The 23,715-nt window shown below is 37.1% G+C and overlaps 1 protein-coding gene across 1 annotated transcript in view; it reads right to left on the reverse strand.

The window, feature by feature from the left end:
- Positions 1-425: 425 nt before the first annotated feature.
- Positions 426-23,715, reverse strand: part of RNF217 (ring finger protein 217) — a 65,536-nt gene continuing 42,246 nt past the window's right edge. The window contains exons 4-6 of the mRNA XM_027453577.3: positions 21,448-21,649; positions 15,916-15,987; positions 426-14,749 (exon numbers count right to left, since the gene is read on the reverse strand). Of these exons, the coding sequence (XP_027309378.3) occupies positions 14,676-14,749; positions 15,916-15,987; positions 21,448-21,649 (348 nt within the window). The 3' untranslated portion in view covers positions 426-14,675. The remainder of the gene's footprint in view (positions 14,750-15,915; positions 15,988-21,447; positions 21,650-23,715) is intronic.

Here is a 23,715-nt window from a genome sequence, read left to right on the forward strand (position 1 = left end):
CAGTTACTGCAGCTGCTTTTTTTGGGGCACTCCTCATCTGTCAGGCTATCAGCTGAATTAATAGCTTTGGTAAAGGCAGCTGGTCCTTGCTTATCCCCTGCTCAGGCAGAGGCATGCCACAGGCTCACAAGGGAACCCTGTAGCAGATCAGTGTTTATGAATTATAGTTATGACAATCATGTCTAGTCCTCAAATGCTCATTGTTGGTGAAGAAAAGTCATTTTTTTCTCTGTCTGGTCTCCTTTTACTGCTATAAGAAAGATAGCAGATAAACATGATTTAATAAATGATAGTTAAATGGAGGCCACATGTTGCCTGTCATCTAAATAACCTGTTCTGTAAAAATATCATTGTAAGAAGAGTGGTGACATAAAGTTCTTGTTGTAAAGGAAATTGAGAAAAAAGGCAATGGCAGACACTGCAGGTCAGAAACACTGAAGGCTTTATTCGAAAGCTGTACCAAATTAATGTTTGATTTGGCAAAGCTGCGCCACTAGGCAGTATATTATGAGCTTTGACTTGTCCACCACCTCATAAAAACCACATGAAATTATGACGAAGACATGTTTTTAGAAGTACTTTTAATAAATAATAAACATATAGTAAAACTAAAAGTTACAGTACACATTGTTTGAAAATAAAAAAGTTGAAATCAAGAAGCCTTGAGGGAAGCTCTGAGAAGCAAGGGGCCTGCCCTAGCAGTGTGCTGCTGCAGCATATGTGCAGCCTTTCCAGCAGTTCACAGGCTTAAACGTTTTCTGCTTCGTAAAGTTATTTTGGTGCAACACACCGAACACTTGAGACTCCCATTACTGCTATTTGACAAGATAAGAGTTAAAAGAATAAAATCTGCATTCAGGTTTACAAGCAGATGGAGTAAGGAGGAGGGCAGATGGGGAAGATCTCCTGGGTTAGGCAGGGAGCTCAGGGAGGAGCTATCAGCTAGGTAAAACCCAGGGCCAGGCCTGTGCTGCATTCACCAACCCCAAACCCGCTGGGCCAAGGTCCCCTCAGGGGTGGCGGGGCCTTCCTGTCACAGGGGGAACACTGAATGGCTGCAGCCAGCCTTGGGCCTGCACCAGACCCTGCCCTCCCTTCTCTAGCTCGGGTTTCTCATCCTGGGCAGTCCCCAGGAAGCAGCAGGCACCCCACGGCTGGGAGCCAGGCTGGGCAGTGGGTGCCTAGGCTGGGTGGTGTGGCCACTTGGCCACTGCTGGCAACTCCTGGCTCTGCCCCGCTCTTTACAGGTGCCGCATTTCTGTGGCCACCTCTGTCAGCTTTGCCAAGGGCAATGGGTAGCATGAGTTGGGTCATGCAGTGCTGTTGGGACCAGGGTTCAGAAGACAGCGTGTCACCAGTATCATCATTAAAATCCATCCACAGTGAGACTTCAGACTTAATGCCACCCTTCACTAACGTAGTATTTCTTTACCCACCCCCACGAGCCACCCCAAACCACCATGCAGGCAACTAGATGCACTATAAATGTACTAAAAAAAAAAATCATAAAATGAAGAGTGTACGAGTGATCAGCAGAGCATTCTCTATTCACTCACGCAAGGATTCTTTCTAGTCTTAATTGGCTTTATGATTTCATTTTGATATACTTTGCTTTTCCTACTATCCATTAAGGAGATTGGGTAGCGTCCAGTATTTTTCAACATGAAAAAATAGAAATCTTCATTTTGTAAATAAAATCTGATTGATGAGACAGAAGGTAGACAAAAGTGAGCAGTGGGCATCTAAAATTGCAGCTAAGAGACAATGGCTTCTAGAGACCAGCAGTATTACTTATATGCAGGTAGGTCAAGGAGGTGAAGTGTAAATCACTACAGAACATGGACTTGGATGTGTCTATCACTCTTAAGGAATAATGAAAACAAAGCTTGGCTTCAGATCATTTAATATTACAATAGAGTAATTGTTAAGGAGGAGGGAGAAAAACAGCCTGGGAAAGGCTGAGGTGATGAGTGGATCCAAAAGAGGCTAAGGGGGCAACCTAGGTAAAAATTAGGTTGAGGCAAAAACATTGCTCAGATCAGGACACAAAATGAGATGATGGTGAGAACAGCACACTACAAAGTGGACAGGCTCAAACCACTTCTCAACTTTGCAAATCAGTGTCTTATGTGTCAGCATGTCTGCCTGAGAAGTGGGATAGTGTTTCCCATAGGCAAGTAGGATAGGGGAGGCCATGCCCAATGGATAACTGCTGTAGGTTACTGTCACGTTCACCCTACCTAGTGACTTTAAATATAATGATAAAAAGAGAATGATCTAGATCTAGAAATACTAGGCCGGATCAAGGGTCCAGGGAGCTCAACATCCTACCTCTGACAGCAAAACTAGATGTCTGGGAAAGCATGCAAGTTAACACAACTGAACGCTCCTGTCCAGGCCCCCAAACACTCAAGTCAAAAATGGATATCTGTACAGTCAGTGACTTGCCACAGATTTCTCTTATAACTTGTTCTGCTGTCCATGTCAACATGTACAAAATTCCATCAGTCTTTTGCTGTTTGCATAAAGACTGATCTTTTCTTTTTAACAACTCCTGCTAGACTCATTTGATGCTTCCTAGTTCATCTGATAAAGGAATACCGTCAGTAGTTTATCTTTGCTGCTACACTCAAATACAGAGCCATTTCATACAATCATAATTATGTATCAGTTGTGTCATCTCAGCGGTGAAAAGCCTTCCTCTACTTCACTGTTGTCAAAAAGCATTGTCGATCATTTCTCTCATCTTTACTCTCTCAGTCATCAGCATTTTGTTACCCCATCACTTGCCCCTTTCTTCAGATTGCTTTACAAATGTATTTGAGAGCCAAATCCAAGCAGAGATCTCTGCAGAATTTAATTGACATCCTCCTTCACTGCAAGAGCTACTTACTCCTGCCCTGTTTATCTTCTGACAATACGATGTCCACATGAGATACTCTTCTCTAGCCCACATCTACTTAGTTTCATTTGAGGAACTCCAACAAAGAATTTTAGAAATCCAAATAGGGTATATAAACAAGATGACTTAAATGCATACTTGTTGACCCTGCCAAATAAACTTGATAGGTTGATGAGGATGTTGATTTTTCCAAAGCATGACAATTTTACTCATGGGGCTGCTAATTCTTCTTTTTAATTCTGTTCTCATTAACCAGTATTTCATGTGTCCTGCATTCCAACACATCAGTGCCTGTTTGTGCTGCTAAAACCAAAGTACTAAGCAAACACATGACAAATTCAAATGGATTTATTCAAAGTTTTTTGAATGTTAATTTAATTATTAATAGTTAAATGTAATTTCTTACAAGTAGGTATAAATCCATTCATTATCATTACACATCTATTTCCTTTACTCACTATTTGAAGCACCCACAAAAGTACTTGTCAATCATTGGAAGGGAAGTATCTAAAGTTATGGCTGTGTTTCTATAATTTCTGGAGAGCAAATTTGTCCTATTAGAGAAGTATCAGATTTATAATCAAAACCTGCTTTTCTGTCTCTTGTCGAACAGTTTGAGACTGCAAATGAGATGCAAGTCTAACTTCAGTTTCAGCTGTAGGAATATTACCTCTCTTGGACTCCTGACCATCCTTTCATTGCTGTAGATTGCACGCTAAAATTCCTGCAGATAATGAATCTCAAGTATGATGCCCTTGACATTTGGTTGCAAGTCTGGGCTGTTTTGGAGGGGCTTAGAGAGAAAGCAGACAGATTAATCATTGCCAAGAGGCACCTAGCATGGACCTCAAGCTGTGTATTTCACTCCAGTGATCCTCCCCCACCCCCATTATCTTCTCTCCAGCTTTGCATCCTACAGAAACAAAACCTAGAGGAGTGTGCTACCTTGTCTGCTACCTGTCTGCCTGTGCATGAACATGTAAATGCTATTTTAAAAAGTGTTTAAAAATGCCCAACACATTAGGCAAAACTTCACATCAGTATTGTCAGTTCACTAGCATGGAAACTAAGACCAGTTCCTTTTCTGAGAACGACACCTGGTTCAATTAATAGCCCACATTTCAAGTTTATGGCTAGCTACAGTAAAGACTACTTTACCTAAAAGACTGTCACTGAACAATGGAGCTTAGAAAGCGGTCCTACAATGGAATTGGAAAATTGGATTATGGTATTTTTTTCCTCATTTTTATTAGGTTGTTTTATGCTAAAATATGCTTCACAGGAAGGTAAAATTTTATGTTTATATTAATTTGCTTTAAAAAATGAAACCAGGAGCACATGGATGACAACAACTAGCTTTTTTTTTTTTTTTACATAAAATATTAATGACAGTAATTTTTACCTCTGATTTAACTTCAAATTTTAAAACAGATAAATATTAAAATGATTGCAATACAGTGTGAAGACATATTCTGAAGTATGTCTTTCAATATATTTTAAAAAAATGATTACATAATAATCATAAGATCATAGATTTAATCAGGACTCCTTGGAGTTGGCTGACTAACATTCATGCACACAATTGTTTGGAGAAAAAGAGTGAAACATTCAGACAGCTTTTTTTTTTTCCCTTTTTCAAAACTTTATTAGGTAGACATTACTGGATGACATTGTGAAACCCCTTGTGTGCAAGTGAATGAACTCTACAATACACGTCTTCCCACATTTCATTAAATGCACCCCTGCCTCCCTCCTCCCCCCAATTTCTGAATGTTAGCTCTAAGACAGGTGGAGTGCATTCAAATGCTACTTGACATTCTTCCATTTCATCATGGGGAAGCACTTCTTAAGTTTGTTAATAACAGGGGATCGGGATATCAGTCTAAGTGAAAGGAATGCCTTGAAAATAAATGAAGTATCGCAAGTTATGACTTACGAACTTCACTCTCAAAACAGACACTGGATTCATCGCATAGCCTTTTAAATTAAACTGCCTACCATGAATGTGATTGTATTTAGCAAAGTGAAGCAGTACAGAGACATACCTACTACTGAATACTAGTGAGGTAACATTTTGAAAATAAACTGTTAAAAAATTCACTTACTTTCAAAAGGTCCTGTCCAGCAGGACAAACATTGGCAGAACATCTTCCCTTGTATCCATGCATGTACATGTGCATATACAACCTGTGTCATTATAGCTTTTTAAAGAACAGGATTTTAATTATACATTCATCAGGACAAGTTTAAAATCAGACATTACTATGGCAGATTCAACAGAAGACTTCAGTGAGTTGTCTCTAGACCTCCTAAATTAAAAGGCACTCTGAAGAGGGTAGCAAAAAATGATCCTTACAAAACATCGACACAAAATGAAGCAGCCACAAAGGTAGCATACTCAATAGTGGTTATTGGTAAAAATTTAAAATACCAACTTGAACATTAATTATTTGTAAAATATTGCCCAGGAATACTGAACATCTTTGTCAAATTTTAGCATGAAGACCATTGTTGCTATACTATGCAACAAATATAGTTATCAGCTAAAAGCAAAAGACGGGTAACAGAAAAAACTTAACAGCATTTTGGTTCTGTGCCTGCTGGTTTTAAGAAAGCAGAATGACATTCAAGGAAATAACTTCTGAAAATAAACAGTAACTCTTGACAGTAATGACATACTTTGATACATGGTGCCTCCTATTCAGTGGGTTATAGAATGAGTTAATGCCTAGTAGCTGGAGATAATACTGAAATAAAAGCTACTAAGATATTGTGATAATCACTTAAAAATTTATTCAGTATGACACTAAATCAAATTACCTATCACCAAAAACTTCAGATTTGTAAGCTGAATCCTGATTAAGCACTCATGTATGATGCTTCATGAAGAAATAACGCTCTAAGTGACAGCCATATTACTAATTAAGTACTCCATGGGGGAAAAAGGCCTCTTCTACTGTTCTAAAAACAAAACAAAACACCCTCATGAATTTCAGGAGAAAAGGTCCTAGAAGATGAGAAGATTATCTTCATTTCTTTTTCTCCTTCACAAACTCTTAGTGGAGTAAACTGAACACAGTGAAACCATTTTATGATTATGAATCCATGATAAATACTTTTTAAACATCATTTTTCATCCAACCCTCACCAGTTACCAGCTGTCAATTTCCTTCCAATAACTAGCATTTTGTAGCTCCAACTTCTTTTTTTTCCTAAGCTAATTCATAACAGAATTTCATATAACTCAGGATAATTTTAGAGTAGCTTATTATTGGCACCTGATTTCAAATAGATGGACAAAAAAGTGGGAGCAATGATGGTTAAAAAAAAAATGCAGATCCTTTTAGAAAATCTAGATCACAAAGGCAAAATCCCACTGACCTTTGGGACAGTAATCCTAGAAAAAACACCCTACAATAGACATTTTGAAGGTATCTGAACATGGTAATGTATCTGAACATGCTGTTTTTCCAGATCATCTGGTAATGAAGGGCAGGGCAGAGATCCAAGAGCTGCTCCACTGACCTCCCTTGATGGTTTGGCCCATCAAGGTATCCGCTCCAGAGGAATTACAAACTTGTATGAACAGGATACATTAGTTCAAGTTGGATACCACTGAAATGCTGTTAAACTGCTCCAAACCCCAACCTAGCCACAGTGCACAGAGTGGTGTGAACAGGGCCCATTAGAGCCTTGGAGTTTGAGGTTATACATTCTCAAGGCTCTGGTGTAACTTAACTTCAGTTGAAGTCTCTTTTTCAAACAGACACATGTTCTTTTTAGTGGTTGAAAACTCCTAGCTGAGTACGCTGGAAGACCAAACTCATTCTGACAACACATATAAGATGCATTTCTGCAGAAGTCTGAAGATGAATAGGAAGTTAGAAAAAAAATATTTCTGAAATGAGATGAAGATCAGCAGATTAAAATAGGCATGCCAGATTAACTGTGCCATTCTTAAAAAAAACAAAAAAAACAAAAAAAAAACTTGTTCACTAACAATGTTCTTCAACCTTCTAAGCAAAGCAGTACTTAGTTTGGCTTAACATGTCTGCACGTAGGACTACTTAACAGAAATCCCCATATTGCTCTATCAGGGGGAGGGTAGAGAACACCTTTCCTTTGTTTCAAGCAATAAGGCACTTACACGTATAACATTTTTCTCACACAAAACACAATACTGGAATTCAAGTGTTGATTACATGGATATTGCCTGCCTCCAGTTTTCATAGCCTTACTCTTAGTCATGCAGAAAGTTCTGATCGCTAATGCATACAGATTTTATATAGCCCAAATGTGGAATTAAAAGTTCCTTTCTTAATGAATCTGGATGATTTGTCCAGCATTCTACTTGTGCCAGAAGCACCTAGACTAAAAATGATCTATTGTTTCACTACCCCTGACTCCCGACATTCAAATTAACCTTATTTTAAGGGGAATTCTTCACATTAAGATATATAAAAAGAGATGGGACAGGAAAGATTTCTCATTGACTTCTCAATTAAGATGAAGCTCAGATTTGACAACCTTCTCAGAAACATAGATCGTTTTTCTCATCTCAACCACAGGCAAAATATATTTCAGTAAATACCTTAAAAAAAGTTATTTCGACTCAGATGGTTAGTTATGTAACAGAAAAGGCTGTTTAATTAAATTAAAAAAATGCAAAACCTTCTAGCCCTAAAGAGAAACAAATTTCAGCAGTTTGCATTTAAGTAAGTTAAATACAACAGAGAATCTTTTTCTGGTATAGCTCAGCAAAATCTTACTTAAACTACTTATTACATGATCATTTTCCAAGATCCAATTTTGTCTGTGGCTATTTTCACAAATCAGTTTCAAATTATGAAATTTAGAAGTAAAAGGAGAACATTAAAAATAAAGCGTATAATAAATGGAAATGTAGTAAACATTTCGTTATGAGATGGTAAACAGTGAAACGGAACATCTACTCTGTCCTTGCAGTTTCTGGACATGAAGTAGCATAACATAAATCAATATGAACACTTTACTGTGCATTTTTTAATGCAAAAAGACAGTGACTAAGGACTGAATTCATCTGTTTACCCACAGCTTGCATAAGAATAGAACAGTTCAGTAGGAAGGGGCTTACAGATATCATCCAGTGCAACTGCCTGATGACTTCAAGGCTAACCAAAAGTTAAATCATGTCACTGGGCATGTTCAAATGTCTCTTGAACACTGACATGGTTGGGACATCAACCACCTCTCCAGAAATCCTATTCCAGTGTTTGACCGCCTTCATGGTAACAAATACAAAAGAAGTTTATTGACTGCATCAGCACTTTTACAAGGCAGGTTTAAAATATGTGGACAGATTGAAAATCTACTTACAGCACCTAAACATTCTAAACATAAGGTAAATGTGTCATTGTGTTATTAATATCATGATCGGTTAGTAACAGAAGGATAAAATCACAACAACACTGTTTTCAGTTTGCCAAGTTTTCAGCAAGATAAAGGTTGAATGGGGCTAGCATGCAACAATGTTCAAACAGCTATGTGCAAAATCAATTTTTATGCAAAAAATACACTTTTTTTAATGCAATAACTTTCTCCTCTTCTGTGATCCATACAACACACTTCAGATCTACATTTCATTTTGATAAGTCAAGTAAGCTTCAAAAAAGTTTCTTCTGCATATTTAAACTAATTACTATTACACCTGTTCCTTATTTTATTAAAGGAAGATATATTTAGATGTAAACAGTTGGAATTATGTTTAGAAATTTATGTATTTATTTTTAAATAGGGATTAAATAACTAAAGCTTACTACAAATGTTCACCTTTGAAATCAGAGCATGCACTGATTTCATTTTCCTACGTTATGGTGTTTTACTGTCTGGCTAAGAGCATCAGTGATTAATTGCCTAGTATGAGCACTCCACTCCTTACTGGAGAGAGAGTGTATAGATCCTGAGCCCATATGTACAGAATAAGGAAGAAATAGCTAAGAAGTTATAATCTTATGCATTTGTTAGTTTGTGGATTTTTATTTTAAAAAAAGTTTGTGGGTGTTGTGTCAGCTTCAGCAGTGAAAACACCGCTAGTCTTGACTTTGAATCAAGGTGCAGCTGTTTTTTCATCTAACAGTAGCAGAAGCCAGACATACCAGCAATGTAATTTTTAAAATATGTGCCGTCTTTCTCAAATTTGTGTTAAGTCTGAGAAATATTACACATCTGTAACTCCAATTCCTACTATGTGTTAACATCTGTTACACTAAAGGCAGCAGAATTTTAAAATGTTTAATGCTGCCTGTGGGGGGTGTTTCATGTTATTGGTGACTCAAAGCATTAAGGTCTCTTATACTAAAAGCTTGTATTCATTGGCCATACAATTTACTTGAATAAGAATACTGTTTGTGAAATCTTTCCTATGTCCTGCTATCTCCTGCACTTATTAGACAACACTAGTAGTATTACTCTGCAAGTGAGAGAATGGTCATTACCATAGTTTGCACTTCTTCAGAAATAAAACAGATCTCAAGTTGCTGAACAACGCTTATCAACAATGGCTGCCAACACACTTTCTAGTATTTTGGAACACTGAAATATTTTGGAATATCAAAGTATTTTGGGCCAATTCTGTGCTGGCATAGAAATGGATATAACCTGCCTGGTTTAATGGGGCTATGGCTGATATTAAGAGCTGACCCACTGTAAGTATAAGGCTGCAAAATTAGAAGAAACAGAAATCTCTAGTAATTTCCTCACATGGGATTCTTTCCATCAGCAAAATTAACAGAAGACTAATACAGATTATAAAGTAACAGTAATCCATGGTTCTCATCCACTACTTGGCACCACACAATTATTATCATACCAAGAATTATGAATGATGCAAGGTCTGCTCAGGAAACAAACCGCCACAACTAAATTAAAGAAAGAAAAAAAATAGCTCAGCCTATTTGGCCATTGAACACAAAACAGTTACTCGGATATAACTGAGAAACCATTCAATCACTGGAAAATTTTTATCCTCTGGCAGAATCATTGTCTCTCCTACCCACCACTGAACATCACACAGACTAAGGCAGTCTTCAGAAGAACAGAGAGCCCTCTGGCTAAAAGGAACATCTGACAGTGATCCTACATACCCTCTAGTGGAATTGGCAGTAGTTCGTACAAATTAATATTTTTTATTAAGTAAAACTTCACATTGATCAAACTTTCAGAACCAATAACTAGATGTAAATTAACAAACAAACAAACAAAAGCTATCATACCAAGAAGAGTTATGATGTAAGCATTAGTAACATCAAAAACAAATGCAAAATCCTCTCTTCCATATACATTTGCACTGCCCCTGAGGAAGATAATAGATCAAAGTGCACTGTATTTTAATGACATTTGAAGAATGAGTGTACTGCTATATAATAAAGGCAGTGAGAATTGAAAAGTAACAGTTTTTTTTCTGCAGAACTAAGACTGATAGGTCAGCCAAAGCACTTAATTCCACTCCTGCCTCTTGCTTGTATTCTTAGTTTCCTATTCTTACCTGCAAATAGATTTACAAGAAGGAAATAAACAATTATTTTCCAGTGACAAACTGGATGACCTCTGCAAATACATGTAACTATATTCTGAGAAGCTGCAGCAGGAAAAATCATCCAGCCATAGATATGGTTGAGCAGCCCTGAAACTTGACCCAACTGATGAAACTTCCTCAAGAGCCTAAGAGTAGAAATGAAGTAAAAGATACCTTGAAAAAACAGAACTCAAGAAGCGTGCACACAAACATTTATTTGTCCATGCACACATACTGGACATACAGAGCATGTACCTAGAGCGTCCAGTTTGAATGCATGACTGAAAACTGTACTACTAAACTGTAAGGGGCTCTAGCAACAAAAATGATTCTGTATTGAACTGAAAATAGCTGACCTAGTATCAGGTGCTTAGCTTGAAGACGTGAGGTACATGAAAGGGTAGTGTGACACGTGGCTAACACAACTCTTGGTACATAAGTCTCCTCTGCAGACCAAGAGCAAGACAGTCATTTGGGGCAGTAATTGCTGTGAATTACTGATGGCTCCCACAAAGATGGCAGAGAAAGGTCATGCATGCCCTACACCACAGGGAAGGCCAGTGCTGTCAAAGCTCAGGGCCTCCATCCAGGCTGGACTTGTCAGGAAACATTGCTAGCAGCACCACTGACCTTCAAAGGGGTTTTCCAAATGTAGGGAGAGGCAATGAAAAGACAGGTTGAACCAAAAGTTGCCCTTGCAACTGGCATGTGCTACAGTCCTGGCCCAGCAGATGCCAGAGGAGCTCCCCTGAGCCCAGAGCACCCAGCTCCTGCAGCACAAGTGCAAAAAAGCCTCAGTATGTAAGCATAATGATTTGCAGGCAGTCTAGAAATAAGGCTAATGCTGAATGGATTTAAGCACTTAATTGGAATATGGATATTGGTAAGCAAGAACTTCTCAGCAGAATAAATAGTCTTGAATATAGTGAAAACAGTTCAGCATAAAGTAATGTGTAATCTGCCTTAACACGTTAATTTGACTGTCTGATGAAGTTTCCTGCTAACAGAGACAGTAGAACAGTCTGATGGCTTCTTAAGTGTACAGCTACAGAAACCCAAACAGCTTTAGGTAGTAGAAAACATCCCTGAAATTCCTTACAGCTAAGCTTATCCCATTTCCTTAAAACTTACCGATTAATGATTGTAAAATAAATGGCATGACTTTGATGTCTGTAAGATTTCCTACAAGATGAGAATAGTTGTTTAAAAGCTAACATTTTATTGAATGAAAAATTCTGGTTTGTGTACTGTTCAAATGGGTAAACTTTCATATGTATAGAAAGACTTCTGTATTCCCATTCTGCCTGGATCCTGATTTTTTTTCCCCCTCATCTACAGAGAGAAGCAAAACCAAATACAGTCATTACTATTTATTTTTCCCCCCAGAGAAAGCAAGATTAGACTCTCATCCTCACAAAAGATGCCTAGTTCTGCAATGTATTAAAAATGAAGAAATATTTCACTTTGATTTAGTTTGTTCTGATAAAATCAAAATGGCCTAGGTGAAATGATAATGTAGGAGCTGAGATGTATATGCCTTTCCCTCCACTCACAATGACATGCTGTTGAATGTAAAATAAATGCAGATCTATTATCTTCCCTTTATGCTCTTTATTCTAGCATCTTAATTTCTGATTTTACTGAACTCACGGAAACTGTGAAAATAGCAAACAGCAGAGAAAACAGCTAAGACGACGAGTATTTCTCATATTTATAAAGAAACAGGAAAACAAAGGAAATTAATCTACTGAATAGTTAGTTACAGATAATCTCAAGTACTAAAATATTCTCAAGTGGAATAGTTTGACACCATATTACAGACTGCGTTGCAAAACCAAATCTATTTTTTATTTTTATATATATGTATATATATATATATATATATGCATCTCTCACTCTCTGAGGTCTGAAGGTTTGCTAAATAATACAAAAATATCTTCATTATTTGACATTTAAAGAAAGGAATAAGAATCCCTGAGTAAGCCAAAGACAACTGATATGTACAGCCTCAGAAAACACACTCAAAAACAAGACTTGATTTTAAGGCAGCTTCCAACCTGCAGGTAGAACACAAATAGAAAACTGATGTGTCACAGAAGAAACCTAATTAGCAGGTGCATTTGCATTGAGAATAGTATTTGAACTTTACTTCTAAATGTCATTGCTTCCTAGCTTAATATGCAAGTCTTAGAAAGATACTGTTTCTATTGATAGGACAACAGGGTCAACATGCCCTTCAATTCAAATGGAAAAATTAAGTACTGTTGACTTCCACAGTGTGCTTGTATGCACTGTTTCAACAAGGGAAAAAAAAAACACACAAAAAAAACAAACAGGAAAACAAACCAGAAGTTGTCTGAAAACACACATACTAGCCATCTATGGTAAGCTGATATTTGTGTTTCCAGGTAACTAAAATTATCAGTTTCTTCCACTGAGGCTTTGAAGTCAAAGTGAATATCTTACGATAACAGAGTATTATGCTGGTGGGGAAGCAGACTATTTACTTGGGAAAGTTACAAATAGATTCAGATTTAATAATAAATTTTCAGAGAAAGTGGTGCAAAGTACATCCTCTCAAAAGATATGCTGTTTGTGAGCCTAAATTTTGAGGTCTGTACACTTAGGACATTACTCATCTTCCTGCTTCCCCATCTCCCACACATACACACACATACATATATATGTATCTTCAAACACTCAAAAAAAGTACCTTCACAGTACAAATCTAATCTTCAAGATCAACTTTTTTTTTTTTTAAAGTACAAAGTAGATATTTCTCTTATTCATTTCCTCTCTTTAGTATATCAGTGTTCTGCTCACACAGATTTACTTTATTCTATTTTCTTTCAGATTTATTTGTATGATAAATTTGGATTGTAACTAGAAATGAAAAAACTCTTAGCTGATTCTTGACTCTGAATTACATTGCTCTGATGGTGATATGCCAAGAAAAAGGTCCAGTGACAAACAGTGGTTATCTAAATTTAGGAAAAGAGAGCACAGATCACTATTTTCTTCAGATCTATAATGCACCAAGAGCAGCAACACTGGAAGCAGAGAAAAAAAGTGAAACGGTCTCCTAACAATTTGCGAACCCTTCCCTTAGTCAAAATTCACAAATTTTCCTGAAGAGACATCAGTAGATCCTAAGACTTATGCAGACTGCTTATAAAACAAACATACATGCTATTTAGGTTACAAAATTCCACCAAGTCAATCTTCACAAAACTAGTGTGTAGCATTTGTACTATATGTCAAGTCAGAACAGAAGAGCAGGTTTCCAGCTTCCCTGCAAACGTTTCCTTGCACATTGTGTCACATTTCAGTGGATATCAGTGGCCTGTTCTATCTCTAGTTACTTCTTGTTATCTAATCCCTTCAAATCTTTTTTTTGTACTGAGAAAATTTCAAAATGCTGTACTCCTCTAACAAATGTGTCACCCCTCCCAATCAATATTATTGGACTGTCAAAAAAATAAATATGAAAGAAAATCCAATGAGCATATTTGTAAGTATTACTGAATTTCAATAATAGTAATAACAATAATAGTAATGTTTCTTTTTGAGGCACTATTATTTGGCTGTGGCAATCCATGCCGCACAAATGTGATCTACACTCTTGCTTGCTAGTAGGACGACTCAGAAGATAACCAGCTGTCATGTTCTGGCATGTGACGGGGTTTTGGTATGCTGAACAGAATGCTGTGTGATGGAAGTTATTTACAGAAGTAGTTTTTAATACCAAAAGTAGTATGCTCAGTGTACAGTAAGAGTCCAAACACTTCTAAGCACTTCCCCCTTAAAGGCCAACACTGAAGTTAAACGGAGCACATTAGCAGTCAAACGCTTTCTTCACAGGCCAAATCGGTAGTAGAGTTGTGGCTACAATACAGACTTTGATTGTCTAGTTCAGAAACTTAGACTTAAATCTTCAAAACAAAAACCAACCCTCCAAAGTAATAATAATAATAATAACAATAATAATAAAAAAACATTTAAAAAGCAGCAGTCAGGGGGCCCATCTTGTTCAGAGTGCACCAGAGCAAAGAGGCTTTCTGGTCTGCAGTAGTGTTCAGCTGAGGGAAGACGACAGGAGGTCCCCCACTTTTCTTCCAGGGCGGTGGCTGTGATGCTGTTACCAGAACTGTATTGCTCTGTAGCACAAACCGTGTATAGCCCTTGCAGGACCAGTTTAGTTCAGGTGAGTATGGCCTGTCCTTACCAGGGCATACCTGTCCGTGACCTCTTCCTCTGCTTTTTACAAAGGCAATAGATAGGAAACACAAATAAACCTGCCAAAATAAGGAAATAAGAAGAAAGCCATAGTTAAATGAAATATTTTGTTCATGCACTGTATTCTTTCAATATATGTAGAGTATTAAGATGCAGCTTTCCATGTCTTAAGAGAATTTAGACAAGGTATCTGGGACAAGCAGAAGAAAATACTAGCCTGCAACAGTCTCTTTGGCAACCAGTTAAAATAAACTAAAACAGAGAAAGTGTAGAACAAATTCCTGCTAACCTCATTTCCCATCTCTGACAAAAATTTGTTTCTGCACTACAGTTTGTTGTGTGTAAGATACAAAGTTAAAAGCTTTAACAGTACTTTAGAAATTCTTAGATCTGAATTCAAGGCTGATTTAACTTAACTCATTTTCATAAACATGTAACATGCAAATATAAAGGCTAAGACATGCCTATTTATAAAACTTTTTAATTCAAGGTTCATTTCTTCCTCTGCAGATTATCAACACTTTATAAATTCTCTTAACCAATTCAATCAGTTTCACCTTCATTAAAAGAATTTTATGTATATATATATTTATATATATATATATATATAAAAATATAAATAATTATTCATTTTACAGACGCCCTTGTTATCTGTTGTGAAGTAATACGAAATATTTATCCCTGCCCAGGCAGGGGTCTATATTTTTAAAACTCTTTTGAGAAAAAGCTGTAAATGACAAAAAGCAAAATAATAATAATAATAATAATAATAATAAACACCACAGATTTATTCTATTATTATAGTGATAAAATAGTTTGTTAGAAGAGGCACTCTTTCAAGTCCAAAGGAAAAGCATCACCTCCTTTCTCTTACCACCAGCTGGGCAAAGAGCAGATTTGCTAGAATAACTGCATCCACAATTAATACAAACACATTAACCGAGTTTTGATACTATCATGAAATTAATTCATGGTACATCTTTTTGTGCTTGAATCCAATTTGGCAGCCTATGCATTGAATCAGGCTGAGACTGGCTGGTAAGATTCTAAAGACAAGTTAATTTAGAAAAAAATGTCACGTGCTTTATACTAAAAGTTTATCTATGAAAATTGTATTTTATTTTTTTTGTGTCCATCTCTTACAGATGAAAATTCTAAGATATCAAGTAATACAGATACAGATAGTAACTGCAAAATCAGACCCATTCATACGCGTAATTCTTACCTATTACAACAGCTATGGCTCCCAGTGCCAGTCCCAGAACCAGTATTAGGGGTGTAATGAGTAGTTTTCCAGCTGAAACATAAAATTCATTAACAATTCAATGTATGCATTTTATTTTTCCCTTTTGAACCATCCATAAATGTTTGTGTATCTGATCTCTTAAAAGCTGGTTTATTTTTTTTGAATACTATGTTAGGATCCCTATTGCTAAAGTCATTATTAAACACTGAACTTGGAATCCAAATTGTCTTTCCTGTATCGAGCAGCAGAATCTTTCTAGCTCTCTTTCTCTGTTGGCCAGATGGCTAGTTCAAAGATGTAACTTGCCTTAGTAGCTTGAAAATATAGCAGAATAAGCATTTTACTGATATATCGGCAGACTGAACACAGATTTGAGATTAAACAATACTCTACTTTAAGCACGTGTTTGAAAGATTACTTATAGAAAGGGGGGAAAAGTGAGTTTGTTACCTCTCCCCTACCCTTCCCTCTCTCAAGTCACTTGTATCAGATTTCAGTAACTGGATTACTTCATTCAACAATGACGTAAACCTCTCCATAACCTGAGCCACTAATTTGGGCAGGCTGAAGGAAAAAAGATACTTTTTTACCACTGGAAATATTTACAGTGGTAAAATGAATTGGTCCTTTTCACACTTGTTTTGATAGCTTTTAAATTTCACAGGAGTGTCGTGGGCAGGAAACATTAATTCCTAGAAGGAAAAATTGGCAAATATTATTGGTATTACTCTAGTTGCTAGGCATCCAAATGGTCAGCCTTTTGGGGACTCCGCTGTACTGCATTCTATAATCACAGAAGTGGTCATTGCTTCAAATAAATTACTCATGTGTAGACAGAAGGAGGAATGTGATGAAAAACCTCAAGAAAATACCAAAAAAAAGTGATTAAAAACATTAATAAGCATTACTGAAGCCCTTACTTTCAAAAAAGCCTACAGAATTCTGTTTTGAGGTATAAACTGTCTATATACTTTACTAATAACCATGTAATTTGAATGTTAGAAAACCATGACATGTTTGGTACCAAAATCATTAAAAACCTAAACTACTTGAACTGGTGACTAAGTACACAGCAACAGACTCTGCAGAAGGGCTAAGCAAACTTCTGACTGGAGTCACCTCTTTGCCTACATAAAGAATGCTTCCTAAGTTAATTCAGTTTAATAGCTCGTTTATGTACAGTTGACACACTAACTCAGAACTGCAATAAAGCATGAATGGCTGACTTTTTCCTTCTCTCTGCGAATATAAAGTTTAGTTTAGTCTACTTGTCCCAAGATCTCAGGGGACAACCTGAGTTCACTAGCTAGAGCTTCCTTTGGTTATCAACACATTGTTTTAATGGTTATTCTTTAAAAATAAAATAATTTTTCTACTTACATGTGTACTATATGTAAGTCCTTAATTTTACATTTTACAAAGGTAAAGAAAGATAGAGGAACAAGTTCACACAAGATGAGCAAGACTTATACAAATCACCATCAGCTAAGAGCATAAATAGCAGCAATCACTGCAAAGCAGCCAATATCTATATTTTACTCCAGAAATTTATTAACTTGGTATGAAACCAGTTATAAAATGCTGTGTTTTGAATGTCTGACTGAATACTGCTTTCTATCCAAATGCGGTTTGACACACATCATTTATCATAGTGCAAAGGACTATGAAGCTCTTAATCACAGAGGGAATTGTGACACACTAAGAAACCCTGTTGAGACTATGGATGTTTATTACAGCCACTAGATTTCCCAAGGATCCACTGTCCTATTTCTGTCAGCTTCTGCGACTGCTAGCAAATAGAGCAAATATAAAAGCCTTGCCACACAGATGAATAAAATCTTGGGTCACTAGTCCATGCAGTGAACTCAGCATTATGTTATGGTAACCAGTTTGGTAACATTCAAAGTTAGTTTTTACTGATAGTTACAGAAACTGTTGCAAATAAAAGAAGCCTAAAAAGGAAACACTGAAAAAGTTCTACTCAGCTGGAGACAATTCTCTACAGATTTACCTAGCTTGACGACTTAGATATCTATAGTAAAGTAATAACTGCAGGTTTTTTCAGAGGAGTTTCATTAGATATACAGAATGATATTTTTATGTCAAATTAGGAAACATTTAGAAAACATGAGGGAATGTTTTTCTCTTTACGTAACTGGTCTTGGTTGTGGGGTTTTGGGTAGTATTTATGAAAACCCAGAAATCCTTAGAGAATTCTTTGCCATCAAAAACTTTATATGCTAGCTTTGGAAAACAAATTTAATCACTAGCATGTGGATAAATAATAATCAAATTTAGTCTAACTCAATAGCTGTATATGCTTAAACAGTCATTACAAGTATCTACTTACAAATCAAAACAGTCACAGTGCTAATACAAGCTTGCATCTGTTTTTAAAAAGTCCTATCAAATGTATGAAGGAAATCTTGTACCAACTTAAATGATAAAGTTGACAATGAAGGCTGGATTCTAGAAATAGGATTCTTCCTGCTGCAGTGCTCAAAACCATGCCTAAAGCGAATCTTGCTCTGTCTTGGGACAATGGTATATATCAGATTTGAAGATAAGCTGCTTTCAGAATCCTATCTGAGATACTATTTACTATGGAAAATAATTCACTTGTTTTATAGCACCATTATGTGTTGTGTACCCTATTATGTATCCATGCAGTATGCAGCAATTGATTTTGAACATAATTCACCCAATTGATTTCAGGTGGTACTTACGCAGCATCTTACATTTAAAGACAGCTGAACATGTATTTTTTTCCTGTGTTCAATACCCAACACAATTCATCACTACCTCAGGTTATGACCAAACATTCTGCCTCCAAATTAGCCAGAAGGAGTCTGATTACTATGAGGATGAAATCTCAAAGTCAGCTTTTTACCCTTCAGTCCTAGCAATTTCATCTTACAGTATAGGCCACAGGACAAAGTTCTTCTAAATTCCTTTAAAGAAACAGTGAGAAGAGGAGGGAGGAGAAGGAACATCAAAAAAACAGACTAGTTTTGCTCCCAGTGTATGTTCTTCTCTCTTGGGTTTCTATCACCTTTACAAAACCTTTTGTTTTTGAAGAAAAGTGTGTTGAAATACATGTTGCCATAAATGCTTTTCCCCTATTTTTATGACAGAACAGTCTATGACGGTAGGCACACACATTTGCTGCTTAACAGAAAATATGATGCCAGTCTGCCGTGAAATGTTCTTTCCTTTCTACACACCCTACCCACCCAGATTTAGTAGAAACAAGCCAAAGAACCTTTGCTGTTCAGACTACAAAATCACCACACTTATTTCTTCTCCATAGTGAGAAAATAAAAAAGTGACAGAAGAAAAGGCATCTTGCAACACATCACCAGTCTCCCACTGGCAGCCAAGTTAATATCCTCTTAATTTCCACTACTTAGCCAAGGAGCAGTGCCATTTTACCACAGTAAATCTAGTTTTTTATTTTTATTTTTTTAAATTGCTACATGCTACTAGAATTTAAAGACTACACTTTTAATGGCCTGTTCCTCTACTCTGGTCTCCTCTTTCTGACGACTTTTCAGAATGGAGCCAGAGCCCAGTCTTGCCCTGTAACACCAACTGACAAAACCTTAAGATATTTACAAGTCCTACCAGAGATGACTGAGGAATTTAGGGTCTTGGGCATCAAGGCAGAATTCTCTGAGTCCTTGTGAGCTTGATTGTTAACAAGCTATGCTGAATAATCTCAGCAATTAGTATATTTTCTGGCAGCTAGTGCTGTCTCTACTGAACTGATGAACATCCCCATGGGAAATAACACAATGACAGAGGTTAACGCTGGAGAGAATTTTTAAGAGAACACCCTAGAAGGAATTTAGGTTGAGGCTTTGAGGCTTTCTTGGCCTTCTAAATTAAGGCAAATCACAAGCACATACAAACAGGAAGCAAAAGTAAAATATACTACATGTTCTCTATGTATGTTTTTATAGATATGAACATACACGTCTTCACCACTGGATTTTAACTGATATATGCACTTCCACAATTCTTTGTGGGGAAAGAAAATGGGGAAAAAAATAAACACTACTGTAAATGAACCTAAAGTGTTTACTCATTTACATTATGTGTAAAGCATTGGACAACGAAGACAGAAAGAATTTTTGGCAGATTTATAATATGATAAAAAATACTTATTTTTATTGCTATCTGCACTGAACATAGATTTAATCCTGGGATAACTTAGCCCGCGAATATGCATGTAAGCAGTATAGAATTTGTAATGTCTCCTGCTATTACAGGTAGCGATTCCACCAAATACACCAAGGTCCATTTACAACAGCTTACACTGTAGGCCAATGTTTCTTTTACTGAAAACTCTTTTGAAACCTTACCAAGTGCTTTGAAACAGCCCTTGAATTTTAAGCCTAAATTTATTCATGGACAGTTTATACCCATGTGCTCTAGTGCCAGCACTGTCTTTAATCTTTAATAGATCTTCTCAAATGTTGTAATTTCTCTCTAGAAAATGCAAGAGAGTGAAAACATGCATATTGAGTGCTTTGTACCTTCCTGTTAAATGAAATAACACAGATCCAGTCCCTTTTAAAAGAGCTACTGAGGAACAATTTAATAGGCATTCATCAACTGATAAGCCAGCACCAAAACCTCAGAAGAGGCCTGAAAAGCTTGCTCCACAGGAAATATAGGATTTCAGGCATTTCCTTCCCTCCTCTGATCCTACTGGACAGCTTAGGTATCCCCCAGTTCAGTACATAAATCCATTGTTGGGAACAAACATCGCCCTAAGTGACACACTGATCTAGACATGTAGCTGAGGTGCTGGACTCCACTCCAGCTTAGTCACCAAACCTTGTTCAGCTTGGCAACAGTCAGCTCCTCCTGCGGATCTAGGTTTTGGCTGCTATACACTGTGGTGTAGCTTTCAGAGCGTGTTTGAGCAAGTGCTTCTCAATTTGCATGCCAGCAGAGAGAAACACAGACCAATAGACCAATAGGGCAGTTGTACAACAAAATGAAAATGCAGACAAAAACATAAAACATAAAGACATTTATCATGTCAATAGTTTGAGCACCGCACGGAGTTTCACCAAAAGATCTATGAAATCAACGCACTGTAGTTTCACATGTGGCAATGTAACAGGTCTATTTAGGTACCTGAAATCAATGCATAGGTGTTACAAGTAAAGTGCATTTTCTCTGGAATGAACTAAAATTCTTCTTTAAGGCTAGCTTATACCAAGACTCATTTTTGCTGGTTTGCTTGTGTATTTTTCCAGTTTGCTTATGTATTATCAAAAAAGGTTGGGAAACACAAGCTATCCAAAGAGAATACTTATTCATACACAAACCATTGACAAAGGGACCCCAAATGCTATATTTTAATGTATTTATTAAACCACCTTTTACATAACTAAAAAAAGAAAGTACCCATCCTATACATTTATATGATATTGATCCCCCAACCCTCCCCAATGACCTCTTTGTGCAGCTCTCTACAAAGCACACTTATCCACTCACCACAGACAGAGCCTCGCACCAGTCTCCTCAAATGTGGTCTCTCGGGGAGGTAGCGGTATTTGCATCCAAATATACTGAGGTTTGATGTGTGATCTCCAAAGAAACGGAGCTGGCGGTATCTCTCCCCGCAGCGGTAACAGAAATTAGTGTTACACTGGGAACAGGTCATGTGGTCACACCCTTCTGTCCTTTGGATGTGGATCTTCACAAGCAGGAGGAAAAAGAAAAGACTGTTTTTAGCCTCTGGAGCACGGAAAAGCAGGCACCGCTCCAGCGCGATCTATATACATCAGATGAAGAGATACTGCAAGCAGCCCCTTGCTGAACTCTGCATCTGCATTAATAGAGATTGCAGCTGTCCTAAGACAATAACATTTTCTAAGGCGTGTTTCAGACCATCAAACACGAGTTACAGCTGTTTCCAGGCTTCTACATAAGAAGTGCCTTTCCACATAGTTCTCCCTCTTTGCTTTACATCTTTGACTCACATGAGTATCTGAGAGATCCTTACCCTTACTGAAGATGAAAAATTATTTTTACTACCTTTATTTTAACTTTACTACCTTTATTTTAACTCTGTCTCACCCCTCCATAGATGGGTTTCCCTCTTATGCCACCTGTGGCCCCACTCCCTGTCCCATTACCATCACAGATTGACTTGGCATTTTGTAATAAAACAAGAAAGGCTCTGCTTCAGGATGAGGGACTTAAAAAGCACAGGATTTCTTATTTAGGTGTATTTTTAACACAGCATTAAGCCAAGCTCCCTAGCCTTCCACCTTTCTGCTAATTGTCTGCATAAAATAGCTTAATAATAATTTAACATTTCTATACCTCTATATACTTCTGCACACTTGGCACATTTACTCACTTTGCACAGATTTTGTCAGGCTTCAGTTTTAGTTAATAGTTTTGAGAAACTTAGAAGAGAGGTAGTCCTGAGAGTATTTCATGAAAACACATTATGCACTGCAACGTTGATTACACAGCTACTGCTCATCCTTGCCAGCTAAAAACATAGCTAATGGGGTGGTAAACACTTTTCCTAACTCATAAAACGGATTAATACTGCCACCCCCCAGGCTCCACAATGTAATAGCAGACAAAATTACACAATGATTGAGGTTGGAAGTAACCCTCAGATGTCCCCTCTTTTAACCCCTAGCTCAGTGGTGGGCTAAATTCAGAATCAGATTAGACTGCTCCAAGCCTTGTCCCACCAGATTTTAGAGTCTTCAGGTATGGGTATATCACAGTCTCTTTGAGTGACCTGTTCCAGACTTAACCACCCTCCCTGGGAACAGCCTTTCCTCCCTTTACATCCAACAGGAGTTTTGCTTACTGAAACGTGATGAATGCATCAACTTCTTACTCATATCTACACATGTATTTTGACAAGACATCACCACTTAATGGCCCTGCCAGCACCAGAGGTGATGAAAGCTCAGGCACAAGTGAAACCTCTAACCTCAAGGGAGGCTTGTGATTCCTAGGGTATCGGACATTATTCAGAGGATCAAGTGTGGAACTGGTCATGGTTCATCTGGGATCTGAGAAATCTCTTCCACCTCAACTGCTACCGAAATTGGAACTTTGTGTATGTAACAAGCTGGCATTTTCCACCGGCAGTGCTTAAAAGACTGCAGGGCAGATATCATGAAAAGTGGCTCCAGGTAGGTCTGCTGACATCTTTGTACCAATGTCAGCCATCTCAGAATTTACTTCTGCACTTTCAAACACTTCTTTCAGGTAAAAAGATGGGAAAGACATTCACATGCACAAAGACTGCACTATAAAATGCCACTCTGATAGACATATAGAGGGCTTGCATTCATCCAACAGAAGGGATCCAAATAGGCTGACTAAACAATTGCTCCCTCAACTACAAAGAAGCCCACTGTTCAGTTTGTTTGTATCATTCCTTCACCTGTAGCAGAGGTACCCTGTTTTCCAGAAGCACCTAAAAAGAATGCCATTGCTGATGAGCTTTATAAGCTACTTGATTTCAAATCTTTCACATTTAAGTGTTCAATGCAAGAAAACCAGGAAAAAAAAAAGTTTGCCCAACGTTATACCAATACTATACCAATATTATAATATGTAATATTATAATTATTATAATAATATTGTAATATTATAATATTATTGTAATAATATATAGAGAATATAATATTATGCCAATATTATACAATTGGTATATGAAATATACCAATTTCATTTTTGATTTTTTTAAAGGGATATTGTCAATTTGAGTTTTGCTTTTCCTGT

Source organism: Anas platyrhynchos, chromosome 3, assembly GCF_047663525.1.
Source record: "Anas platyrhynchos isolate ZD024472 breed Pekin duck chromosome 3, IASCAAS_PekinDuck_T2T, whole genome shotgun sequence".
In the NCBI taxonomy this organism is placed as follows: domain Eukaryota; kingdom Metazoa; phylum Chordata; class Aves; order Anseriformes; family Anatidae; genus Anas; species Anas platyrhynchos.